The 12,637-nt window shown below is 35.1% G+C and overlaps 1 protein-coding gene across 1 annotated transcript in view; it reads left to right on the top strand.

Annotated features, from left to right (window-relative positions):
• Positions 1–12,637, top strand: part of CNTN6 (contactin 6) — a 675,643-nt gene that overhangs the window by 518,401 nt on the left and 144,605 nt on the right. Inside the window, 2 exon segments of the mRNA XM_082345413.1 lie at positions 856–982; positions 6,471–6,646. Of these exon segments, the coding sequence (XP_082201539.1) occupies positions 856–982; positions 6,471–6,646 (303 nt within the window).

Genomic DNA, 12,637 nt, shown 5'->3' with positions numbered 1-12,637 from the left:
CAATCAAGTGATCAAAGTTAACTTCAGCAGAAATGGGACAAATAGAAGCCCTGCACTATCTGGTAGGATACAATCTGAAGCACACAGCATTCCTGAATCTAACTGTAATGAAACAGCAGACAAAGTGGTGCACCCGTGGGTGAGGGGAATGGAGGGACAAGATGGAAGACAACGTGATCAATATACTCTGGCTGGTAGGGACCAGTCTTTTTCATGGTGATAATTTTAAAAAATAAGAGCCAGTTTTCTCATTGGTTTTATTATTGTTTTTTAAAATCTTTATAGACCCTTTTTATTACCCATACCCTCAGCACACAGCTCCTACCAGGACCCTTACCCTGTTGTCACTCAGATAAGCCCAAATTGAGTGAAACTTTACCAGATCAGTGCCTTGTAATTTTCGAAGGTACCAAGGTGAGGAAAACCAAGGAAAGACTGGGAAATTGTTCTGCATTGAAGGAGACTAAGAGGAGAAAACAATTAAATGAAATCTGTGATTCTCTACTGGATCTTTTTGCTATAAGGATTTTATTAGGGAAAATGGAGAAATGGGATCTGAAGATTAGATGCTAGTATTGAATCAATGTTAATTCACTGATTTTGATCATTTTATTGTATCCTTTGTAGGAAATATAAACTAATTTATTTGGGATGATGTAGCATAAATTTGCAAAATTACTCTAAACGGCATAGAAAGAAATTTTTTGTACCATTTCTGAAACATTTTCCATATGTCTGCGATTGTTTCAAGATAAAATGTTTTTAAAAATATGTATTGACTTGATGTCTAATTCAGACTTGCATTCAAAACAGGGTCAAGTTTTTTCATGTGGTGTAATTCTTTTCTTTTTCCAGGTGATGGTCATTTGAGCCGTCCTATTTTTACCCAGGAACCACAAGATGTTATTTTTCCATTGGATTTGTCAAAATCTGAAATCATCCTGAATTGTGCTGCTAATGGTTACCCTTCACCCCATTATAGGTAAAGTTCTACTTCTGAGTACCACATTGCTTGTTTTTTTTTTTTTTTTTCTTTGTCTTCGGGGTAAAATATACACACAATAAAGTGACTTAATTTGAAGTGTACAGCTCAAAGAATTTTTACATAGGTATACAGCTGCATGCCCACCACTCAAATGAAGATATGGACATTTCTGGTACGGCAAGCTGTTCCCTCATGCCACTTGCCAAAGATGACTACCCCACCCCCACCCGCAGCAACCACTATTATGACTTATTGATTAGGTCTGCTTAGAACGGTTATTCTTGAGATTGGTGCCATGCAGTGCCATGTTATGGAGAGAATTGACAGAGTTTCCTGAAGAAAGAGAGAAAAAGGAAGTTTCCTGAAGGAAGAGAGAAAAAGGAAGTAAAGAAGAAAGGAAGGAAGGAAGGGAGGAGGGAAGGAATACAGGAAAAAAGAAGAAAAAATAAAGGGAAAGGACAGGAAAAGATTTGTTTCCCCAATTTGAAAGACTGTAAAGCACAAGTTCATTTTGTACTCCCTTCCCCACAATTTGGAGCCACTGCCTCAGTTGCCCCATATACAACGACTGTGAAAATGTTCCCCTAAAAGGAATTAATCCAGATGGAAACTTTATTTTATCAGACTAATTTCTGTGGCTCCACTGACATGTCCCATCACCCAAAAAGCACTGGTTTTAGAAAAACATGTTGAAGACAGCTATGTACCATCTAACGCAGAAAAGGAATTTTCATTCTGGGCAAGTAGAAAAATATATATTTGCTCCTCACATATTACCTCTGAAATAATAAGGAAGAAAGTTCTATAGTGTTTCAGTTCTTAGAATACTGCAGTAAAGGCAGAATCTGATCCACTTTGTGGGTGGACTTCACAAATTTAAAAATATATGCATGTATATATTATGCTTATATAAATCATAAAGATATTTTGTTGGTAAGAACTGCATATGCAGTGTGAATATAGGAAAAGTAGAATAAATATTAAAATCACTATTGTGGCTTTGGGATTTTAAAAGCATTTTTTTTAAGTCTTAATTTTTAGTAGTTAAGTTAAATCATCACACACAAAAAGCAACAATTTCAGTCCATTTTGGCAAAATAAGCTGGCTTGGTGTGATTTTTATGTTCCATTAAAAATACCAAATTTCTATGTATAATTACGTTGATCTTAAGATTGTCTAGATTAACTAGCTAAATGACTTAAATGCACAAAGTTAAAGACAACTCTCCTTTACATTGTATTTTGTCAAAAGAACTTCAGAATTTGTTTTTTTACAACAAAAGAGCTGAAAAACTGTGTCTCACTACACTTTATTAAAGCTTTCCTATCTTTAGGACACCCAAACCAATAAAGTCCATCTGGTTGATAAAGATTACTTAGTTTATAAATTGGTTCACCCAGTTCATGGTTGGTGGTTTGTTTTCCTTAAATAAAGAGTTGTCCTATTTAACTTAAAATTTGGTTAAATATATAAAAACGTGATTAACACATTTTTCAGGATCACCTTACAGTTTAAGTTGGAATTTTATTTTTGAAAGCTAATTTGATTGATCCTAAAGATTGACAGACTTTGTTAGAGAAAGGAAAAAAAAGTATGAATCCCTATAAAATAAGAAACATTTGCTAAGTATAAGTAAGATAAATCATCAGTCAATCATGTACTTAAATAAAAATGTCTGTTGGCTTATAACAGGCTGAAAGATATAAAACAGTGGTTCTCACAACAATTTGCTAATATTATCTATGAAGAAATACACTGAATGAAGAGACTGCAAATTCCAGTGTTGTGAAATGGCTTCTGTTTCTAACATACTTATAAATTAGGAGGCTAAAGACAGGTAATTTAGATTCTTATTTCCAATCTCCATAACCAGGTTTAGCTCGGCTCTAATATCATGGTATAAAATACTCATAGGCAAGAGGCTTTGAAAAAAGAGTGAGAACAAAACCAAGTTTTTAATGCTTAAATGTCAGACTAAGACCCAATTTTCTTGATAATAAAGCAAAGGGCAGAGGTATTTCAGACAATGCACATTAGCAACAAAATATGAAATTTAGTTTTAATATGATCCTTTCTAACATAAAGTTTATTTTTAAAAAACATCGTAACTGTATTCATCTTAGATTGCGTGTGTGTGTATGAAATAGAGGGACAATCTTTATGATTCAGAGTCTAACGTTATTTGAGGTTATTTGGATATAGTGTGAAGCCGTACTAAAGAGCCCTTGACTTAGAACCATTCCATATGTGACCTTGGAATAATCATTTCTTTCTCCTGGCATTGGATTCCTTATCCACAAAGTGAGGGTGTGGTTGACTTTAAGGTGTGTTTTATTCCTTTTAGTAAATTCCTTTAGCAAATGAAATCTCATAGGAGAAAATAAGCAATATTTAAAGCAGAACTTTGGAAACAGTTTAAAAGTAACTTGTCTAAAGTCACTTACAGTTGGAGTCAACACCTTCACAGACAGGATTTCAGTAGAAAACAAGAAGATACAGATGTCAGGCAAGTTGGCACAGAAGTTTTCCCATGGAAAGGATCACTCTTTATTCTTTTAAAGACCACGCAACACATGGCAATTAACATCTAACCAGGAAGCTTTGTTAAGGGAAGGAAAATGGGTTATGCAAAAATAGTACTTGGGTAGGATTGCTTATACTTTAAAAAGTTTAGGAAAATCAGATAGTAATGAGCTTAGTTCCAGCTCAGAATATATCTTTTATTTGGGAAAATGAAGTAACACACACATAAATCATTTTTACATTGGACACACTCTCTATCAGATACACTATCTTTCAATGTCATAGAGGATTTCTAACACATGTTCTCTGGACCTGGTCACAAGAGGAGGCTCCTTTCTGTAATTTAATCTACTCCAGTCATAAAGAGGTTCTTAAGCCTGGAGAAGCTCTAGGTCTCTGAGTAAAAATCATGAAAGTAGTTACTCTGCCCTTCTATTCTTTTTATTCATTTCCTCACTTGATCTTCTTAACAACCTCATGTGATAAAGCAGGATATTTTTATTGTGCAAATTTTATAATTGATGGATGTGACTTTTGGAGAAGTCATTACTTGCACAAGCATACACAGCAAAGGAATGTCAAAGCTAGGCCTAGGACTCTTTCTACAGGGTCAATGGAGCCAAATTCAGTGCACATTACAATCACCCACAGAGACTACTAAAAAATTTAGATTTTGGAGTTCTTCAAAGGTCTAGGGATGGACCCGGAAATAGCGCTCCATGTAATTCTAAAGCAAGGCTCAGTTTTGAAAAACACTCACGTGCACACACACACACACACACTCGTGCATTATCACAGGCCAGCAAACAAATATAGCCCCCAGCCATTATATTCTTAACTACTCAATAGGGAAGGATGTTCACCAGAAAAAGTTCAAGATTTTAGTTCAAATCCATATGTTTCATGGAATTAATATGATATTAAGGCAGATGCTTAAAATAATCATCTATAGCATATTTCCTAGTTTGCATCATGGGATAATTCTCCTGGGCATGCAATTCTATCCGTAACGTTTGTAAGACAATCACTTGAATTCATTAATACTATTTCTCCATTGATTTAAACATATTAATTAGGACAAAGCCCACACCATGAGTTGAACCCTTAATCTATATGCACAGTTTAATAATCATTGTACCACAGTGATTAGAATGATTATGGGGATACTGTGAAAAATTCATTTGCTGCAGCTAAGCCAACAACTTTGAATTTGTGTTGAAAAACAATTACTGAGCTTAATTAGGAGCATATAATGATGACAGCAGTTATTTCAGTGATTGATTCCAAAATTAAAGAGAGCTGGCAAACTAAGTGCTGTATAGCCTTTGCATTGAAAACGAAAGGGAACACAAAGGTTAAAAGACCATGTAAGACAGTATTACAGTGCTGGCAAGGAGAATATTCGAGGCTTCAGATAGGCCTAAAAAATAATAGTTTTCTCCATTTTCTTCTTCTGAAATTGAGAACGAGAGGCCGAACAAAGTTCTCTAGAAAAAAATTTGGCAGATAGTTCAGGCAAATGAAATATACTATTTTTGACTGTTGTCTTTCAACTTCCTTTATTAAAATGAAGTTGAGGTGCACAAGAACTGGCTATATAATTTAAAAGTGACAGAGTTTGTTCAAAACCTCTGGATGATTTGATATCTGGTCAATCACTTCTCATCTTTAATAGGGTAGAAGATTAACTAAGTCCGTATTTCTTTTCTAATGTTGTAGATATTTGCCAGACTTTTTCCACGGGATGTTTCAGAATACTCCTAAAAAAGTCAATGACATTTGGAATAATGCTATAAAATGTCATTCCTTTCTTACAGTTAGCTACCTCTACCAAAATAAGGGGAGAAACTGCAAAGCTGGCATAAACCCTAAAAAAATATGATTTGGAAATTGGCTATATTACATAGGAAGAGGCCACTCACTTGTTTTTCTGACTGACTATCTTAATTCAATAGTTTAAAATATCTCTTTTCTTAAATGCTTTATATGACTACACACAGCTTGTGCCCTAGAAATGTACCTGTTTAAGTATATAATATTCTTATTTCAAAATGTCTGAATATTTTGATGGAAGTTAGGGGTTGCAAGGTGGTGGAAGTGAGTCCAGTTAAAGATAATTACTGGCTATTCATTCATCTTAAAATGACCAAATGCAATTTCTAAAACATCTTATGTTTCTTTGAAAATAAATATAACTGTTAGGCCTTTCTGATACTTAATTCATGTACAAAAAGATTGTTGACTAATAAGTAAGCCAAGAAACTTTTTGCAGCCTAAAATAAAAACTTCTCAAACTGCATTTGTTTTTGTTAAGGTATAATTTTAGTTTGACATTTCTAAATACTATTGAAATATTTCTAAATACTGTAGAAATACTGAAAAATATTCAGTATTTCTAAATACTGTTGAAATTAATTTTCCTAGTAAGAGACTAACAGAGACAATAATGTTCTAAAGTAGTCTGGTTATTTTTGTTTTGTTATCAGCCTCAAATTGGCATTGTAAAATCTTTGCTGGCTTTCTTTGTGCCATTTCTAATATATTTTTCTTGGATTTCTATGTCTAAATCATTTTTGACATTCAATTTTGCAGTATCAGTTGTGCGAGTTCAGGTATGGTATATGTTATTTGAAAAGTTGCTAAAGGAACAGGGCGGCCAGGTTTATTTGACTGAATGCCTACTTTTTATTTCTCACGTCAAGAGTTCTATTGCCTCTTTGTACACATTTGGGTGAATGTTCATAATTTGTAAAGAGTAGAAGATCTTCAAAATAACCTAGCTATTGATATCACAGAGCTCATGAAGACGATTATCTTCGATGAAACTGGTGGGATGTATCCACATATAACCATGTTTTGTTTCATTTTAACAGTCTCAGGAACTACAGGTGCATGTTGTTTAAGACAAGAGTGGTCAGCTCTGTATATTAGAAACATGATTTGATTTTCTTTCCCTTGAAGGTGGAAGCAAAATGGCACAGATATTGATTTTACCATGAGCTATCACTACAGGTTGGATGGAGGCAGTTTGGCAATCAGTAGCCCGCGCACAGATCAAGATATTGGCACGTACCAGTGCCTGGCCACCAACCCTCTGGGAACAATTCTGAGCCAGAAGGCGAAGCTCCAATTTGCATGTGAGTTTGTGGGAAAAATCTATAATCTTTATGTTTGTAAAAATATATTTTTATTATAATCATAGTAGAAAAAAATCCAGCTTTGCCAATCATATGCTCTTTGCGAGCAAATATGAATTTATAGAGGCAAAAAGTTTTAACAGTGTGCATTTTGTGAATTCAGACTCCTGGGGATAGCTGAAATCTGTTTCAAAAAAAGAAGGAAATATCAGTGTTATTGTGTTTTGTGAATTATATTTAGAAACATCTCTGAAAGTTCCAGATATACATATTAAGATAAAGATTATATATATTACTCTTTTTCCTTTTTCTTTTGCATTGGGTATTAGTATGCAGAGCACACGAAGCAAAAGCTGAGGGCAGAGATGTCTTTTGGGGGAGGCAAGTATTCTCCCAGGAAAAGTGATCATGCATCCACACTTTGATGTAGGTGGAAATAAAGTGGTTGCCAAAGGCAGACTTTATATTAACTGTAACAATGTCCAGCTGCGTCACAAAAATGTCATCCAAATAATTACCTTGGTGACATTTGGGGACATTAGCAGATGAACAATAGACATACTGCTCCTTATATAGTTTTTATGTAGTGTTTCCAGGGGCTGAAATGTTTCATACTGGATCCAGGGAAAGCCTTGTTTGAAAGTAATTACATCTGTTGATATGGATGAAGTAGAAGCCTTAAATGTCTCCTTTTGTACCCCCTCCCTGACCCAATCCCTACCCATGTCCACCTCAGAGGATGTATCAGGGGCCAAAGCGTGAGAAGCTACTCTTTGCAGCCCTCATGAAAAGGTCTATGCTTCTGTTACTTTGAAAAAGTAATTATTTTGAAATTTAAAAAATTTAAAAAATAAAATAAAAATATATGTCCAAAGCCCACCTTGTAGAACTGCTTTAGTCATCACTAGATATATAAATTAACAATTGGGTCTGTTTCCCATTGCAGGTCTTGTGTTCCAAATATGCCTTGTTCTACACATAGTTCCCCTATGTTGACCATTCTGGGGATGGCATTGTTTCTGAATATGTATATAAACATATTCAGAAATAAATACACACATACACACACATATGTATATATGTATATATATGCATGCGGTCATAAATATACACACATTATACATATGTACATATATGTATGTGGTCCTATATATACACATGTATACATACACACAAGCATTACTAAGTGTATCGGAATGTATTTATATCTGCAGAAATCAAAGGATAATGCAAAAGTTTATAGAGCTAAATGGAATCTGAACAAAGGCTGATGGCTGCTTGAACCTTACGGTAAAGATAAACACAATACTTGATTTCTGCATTTCAGCTAAGACCAGCACTTGGAAAAATAATAGCAAGCAAAATACTAATAAGAAACTTATTTTAGAAGTAAACAATTGCTCCATAGACTTTCAATGATACTGCCAAAATAATTATATCTCCTACTTGGATGGGAGATAACCCTAGAAGATACAAATGATTTGGATCAGATTGCATAAGAATAAATTTGACTTTCTGGCAACGGAAAACACATACAGCACATTTATGTGCTATATCCTGGAGTTTCTCTAAAGCTATGGATTCTATCCATTCTTGAAAATAACTGAATACCTATGATGAAAATTAATGCACTATGCTTTACATGGCCATCTATTTCCTCCTCTTTGTTCCTCTTCTTAAACAAAAAATATATATTTTTAATCCCCTACATTATTTTTTCTCACCTTTTTTCTGCTTTTAAAAATATGTGTAACCAGAAGTTTTTCAAAGTTAAATCATATTTTCTCTTTGCTAAAAAAAGAGGAAAGGTTTAAATTAAGAAGAAATTGTATGCTTTCATTTGGATGAACGGGAAAATCAATTCTTCTGTCCTTGCTGACTTTCTTGTCTCTTCACAAAATCTTCCTTTTTTTGAGTTGAAGGTGCATGACAGTTGATCCCTAAAATCGTTTCTATTACTATTCATGCAGAAAGAAGAATGGCCTACATGCATTAGCTGATCTTTCTCCTGCAGACTTAAAGGATCTTATGTTCCAAGTCTTAAACTTGAAAACAAGAACAAAAACAAAAAAAGAACCACATCATTCTGCCTTTTGTGTCCAGTATCTATAGTGGTCCCATGCCTGAAACATTTCCTACTAGGTCCATGGAGAGATTTAGTTGAGTGTAATTATCTCTTGAATCAACCCTAAACATAACCAACACATTTTAATCACCTATAAAGTATCTCCCTTCATTTCCTGTATTTCAGAAGTACTCTTGCCACCTTACTTAAGTCAGTTGTTCATTCCAAGTAGTAAATAACTTCTTTTCAAAAGGTGAAAATACCAGGTCTAGCTTTGTCACTGCTATTATGCAAGTCTGAGTGGTTTATTTTTTGTACAAATGAGCACAAAGATCTTAAAGATGAATCAAAAAGTGTTGATGGGGACTTCCCTGGTGGCACAGTGGTTAAGAATCCACCTGCCAATGCAGGGAACATGGGTTCGAGCCCTGGTCTGGGAAAATCCCACATGCCATGGAGCAACTAAGCCCACGAGTCACAACTACTGAGCCCACGTGCCACAACTACTGAAGCCCACACGCCTAGAGCCCGTGCTCTGCAACAAGAGAAGCCACTGCAATAAGAAGCCCATGCACCACAATGAAGAGTAGCCCTGGCTCACTGCAACTAGAGAAAGCCCACACGCAGCAAGGAAGACCCAATGCAGCCAAAAATAAATAAATTAATTAAAACATCCTTTAAAAAAGAAAAAAAACCAAAAAACAAAAAAACACCGTAAGTCAAGACATAGACCATGGAAAAAAGCAGAAAGCTTTCTATTAAAAAAAAAAAAAAAGAAAAAAAAGGTTGATGACTTACAGCCCAGAAGACTCCACTTACAAATTCTTTCTTCTAATCTCATTTAAGAGATACAGGATATTAATTTTGCAAAATAGGTTTTCTGAAATTTCATTCAAAGAAATTACATCTGTATCCACATGCAAATCTATGCATAATCTCATTAATAAGGTTACTCTTCCAAAAAGAGAGGAAGGGAAAGAGAAAGGCAGAGAAATAGAGAGACAGAGAGAAGAGAGTCAGAAAGAAAAAGAGAGAACATAATAGAAGAGAAATATCCAATTGGGAATTTGTTTCGCTATGAAAACATCCTGAACATCACTAATCAGTACAGAAATACAAATCAGAGCCAGAAAATGCTGCTTCACACTCATTAGGATGGCTATTATTTTAAATACACACACACACACACACACACACACACACACACACACGCAGAAAATAACAAGAGTTGGCAAGGATGTGAAAACATTGGAATCCTTGTGCATTACTGGTGCGAATGTAAAATGGTACAGCTACTGTGGAAGACAGCATGGCAGTTCCTTAAAAACTTGAACATAGAATTACCACGACACAGCAATTCCACCTCTAGGTAAATGCCCCAAAGGATGGAAGGGACTCAGGCAGATGTTTGTATACCCATGTTAATAGTGGCATTATATATAACAGGTAAAAGGTAGAAAGGACCCAAATGCCCATCAACAGATAAATGCATTAACAAAATGTGGTATAAACATACAACAGAATATTATTCAACTTTAAAAAGGAAATTTTAAAATTCTATTACATACTACACCATGTATGAACCTTGAAAACATTTTTCTAAGTGAAATAAGACACACACAAAAGGATACTTATTGTAGGATTCCATTTATATGAGGTAAGTAGACTAGGCAAATTCCTAGACGGAAAGTAGAATGGTGGCTTCCATGGACTAGGTGAAGGAAAATGGGGAGTTATTGTTTAATGAGTACAGAGATTTAGTTTGGATTGATTAAAAAATTCTGGAGATGGATGGGGATTATACAACAATGCGAATGTACTTAATACTAAAGAACTGTACGCTTAAAATGGTTTAAATGGTAAAGTTTATGTTATACGTATTTTACCACAAGTCTTTAAAAAATGATATCATCAGAATTCAGTGGAATAAAAGTAATCATTTCAGTTGGCTTCTTTTCCTCCCATAATTATCAAAAAAAAAAAAAGAGTAAGTTTTCCTTATTAAGTATCTGTTCCGTTTCTTTGCACAGAAAAAGTAGAATCCAAATGCAAGTCTCCAACCAAATGGAAAGTTTCTAAAGTGCAAGAGCCACACCTTCAACTTAATTTGAGTTCTCACCACCACCTTCATAAATTTTCAACATTGTTTATTTTGCTAGAAAGGCTTTTGTACCTTTCTGAACATTGCAACAATGGTGGCCAAATGCTAATATATTCAATACAAAGAGATCTGCGTTCAAATTCTCTCTCTGTAAAACAACCATTAGTATGATATTAGGTCACCTCTTAACAATATTAAGCCTCTTTTATGAAATGTATACAATGAGAATTACAGCAGCATCCATAGCACAGTGAAATGGATTAACTGAGGTAATGAATGTGAAACCCCTGGTCCCTTATAGGCACTCAGGAAACGGTAACTCTAATTCTTCTTTTTATATTTTCATTTCCTCTCTCAAGTTGGCCAAACATCTACATATTTCAAACTGCTACAGTTACTCATAAAAAAAATCTAGTTTACATTTTAAAACTTTCTCCAGACCAGCTGTTCCCTAGTTTTCAAGACTTTTAGGTATTTGACATATATTACCTTTCTTGAACTGTGGAACAACCATAAGAGGAAGATGCTATTGTTGTCCCCATTTTACAGATTAGAAGCCTGAGGCTCACTGAGATTGGGACTTTTTAAAAAGTATACTGTTAGAGAACCAGTTATAACTTGAGTATAAAGGTTCAGATTCTAAAACTCATGGCTTTTGTATTAAGGTATTCAGTCCTTTTCAAACACTGCCCACACAAATTATGTGGACCTTCTTTCTTTATTTCATTTGCTATTGGTATAATCCTTGCTGAAATAATAAGCCATATCTGTAGGACAGTAACCTTCACAATAAGCCTGGTGGTAGATGCTGTTGGTGCCGGGTCCAGATCCCTTTTAACGGGCAGTGGGCCCAGCTGTTAATGCCCACAGCTGCCCCTGTTCTTCAATGCATGCCCTAGAGCTCCCCATGGGGTCAGGATGGAGCTAGACAACAGCTGAGACACCTTCTTGCTTAGCCCCTTCCCTTGATCTATCCAGTTTCCATCCCTCCATTTCTCCTGGGAGTGCTTCCTCAATAAATCAACACCCTGAATCTCTGCATCAGACTCTGCTTCTAAGGAACCCAAAGTAAGACAGACACTAAACATTCAATATAAGATATTTGATCTTCTTATTGACAGAGAAATTGCGTCCAGAAGCCCTAATATGAATTTCCATAGGTAAGAACAAAGCTATACATCAAAATAAAATTGTGTCAACAACTCTGCTTCCTACCAGTTGGCTGTCAATTGTATAGTGCCACTTTGACCTTCAGAACAAATGAACTATGAACAGCCTTTCAGTACCTAACTTGTCCATGGGAGAGACTCTGTAGGTAAATACATCTAGATAATTGATGACTTTTGTTTGCAACTTCTGTCCTGATGTTCAGAAATTCAAAAGCACCCTTGGAGTTTATATTAGACTCAGCCTGTTACAGTCTGCCTCACCTTGAATCACCCCACCATGAAACCATCCTGAAATGCAGCCCAAATATAAAAAAACTCTGTTATGAAAAATCCTCCTAAATCAAATTTGTCTTTAACCAGCTATGTTACTCAGACAAGTCAGTCATCTCTGTGGACTTATCAAAAGTATGTTTTGAACTATTTAATTGCAAAAGTCTCCTTCAGTTCTTCCACATAAGATTCTGTCATTCCAAATTCTCAGATAGATTCTAATTTAAGCTCTTCTCTTCTTCCTCTACCCAACCTCAACCCTAAATCAAATTCAGCAAGTGTCTAGTCATCAAAAGCTCCTGTTATCACCCTGGTATTCTTGAATGATAACACTAGTTTGACTTTTTACAAGCTACACTCGTAGCTGCTTTGAATTTCTTTTATTT

This window comes from Balaenoptera borealis, assembly GCF_965194805.1.
Source record: "Balaenoptera borealis genome assembly, chromosome: 12".
Taxonomy (NCBI): Eukaryota; Metazoa; Chordata; class Mammalia; order Artiodactyla; family Balaenopteridae; genus Balaenoptera; species Balaenoptera borealis.
This window is presented reverse-complemented; position numbering and strand designations above follow the sequence as displayed.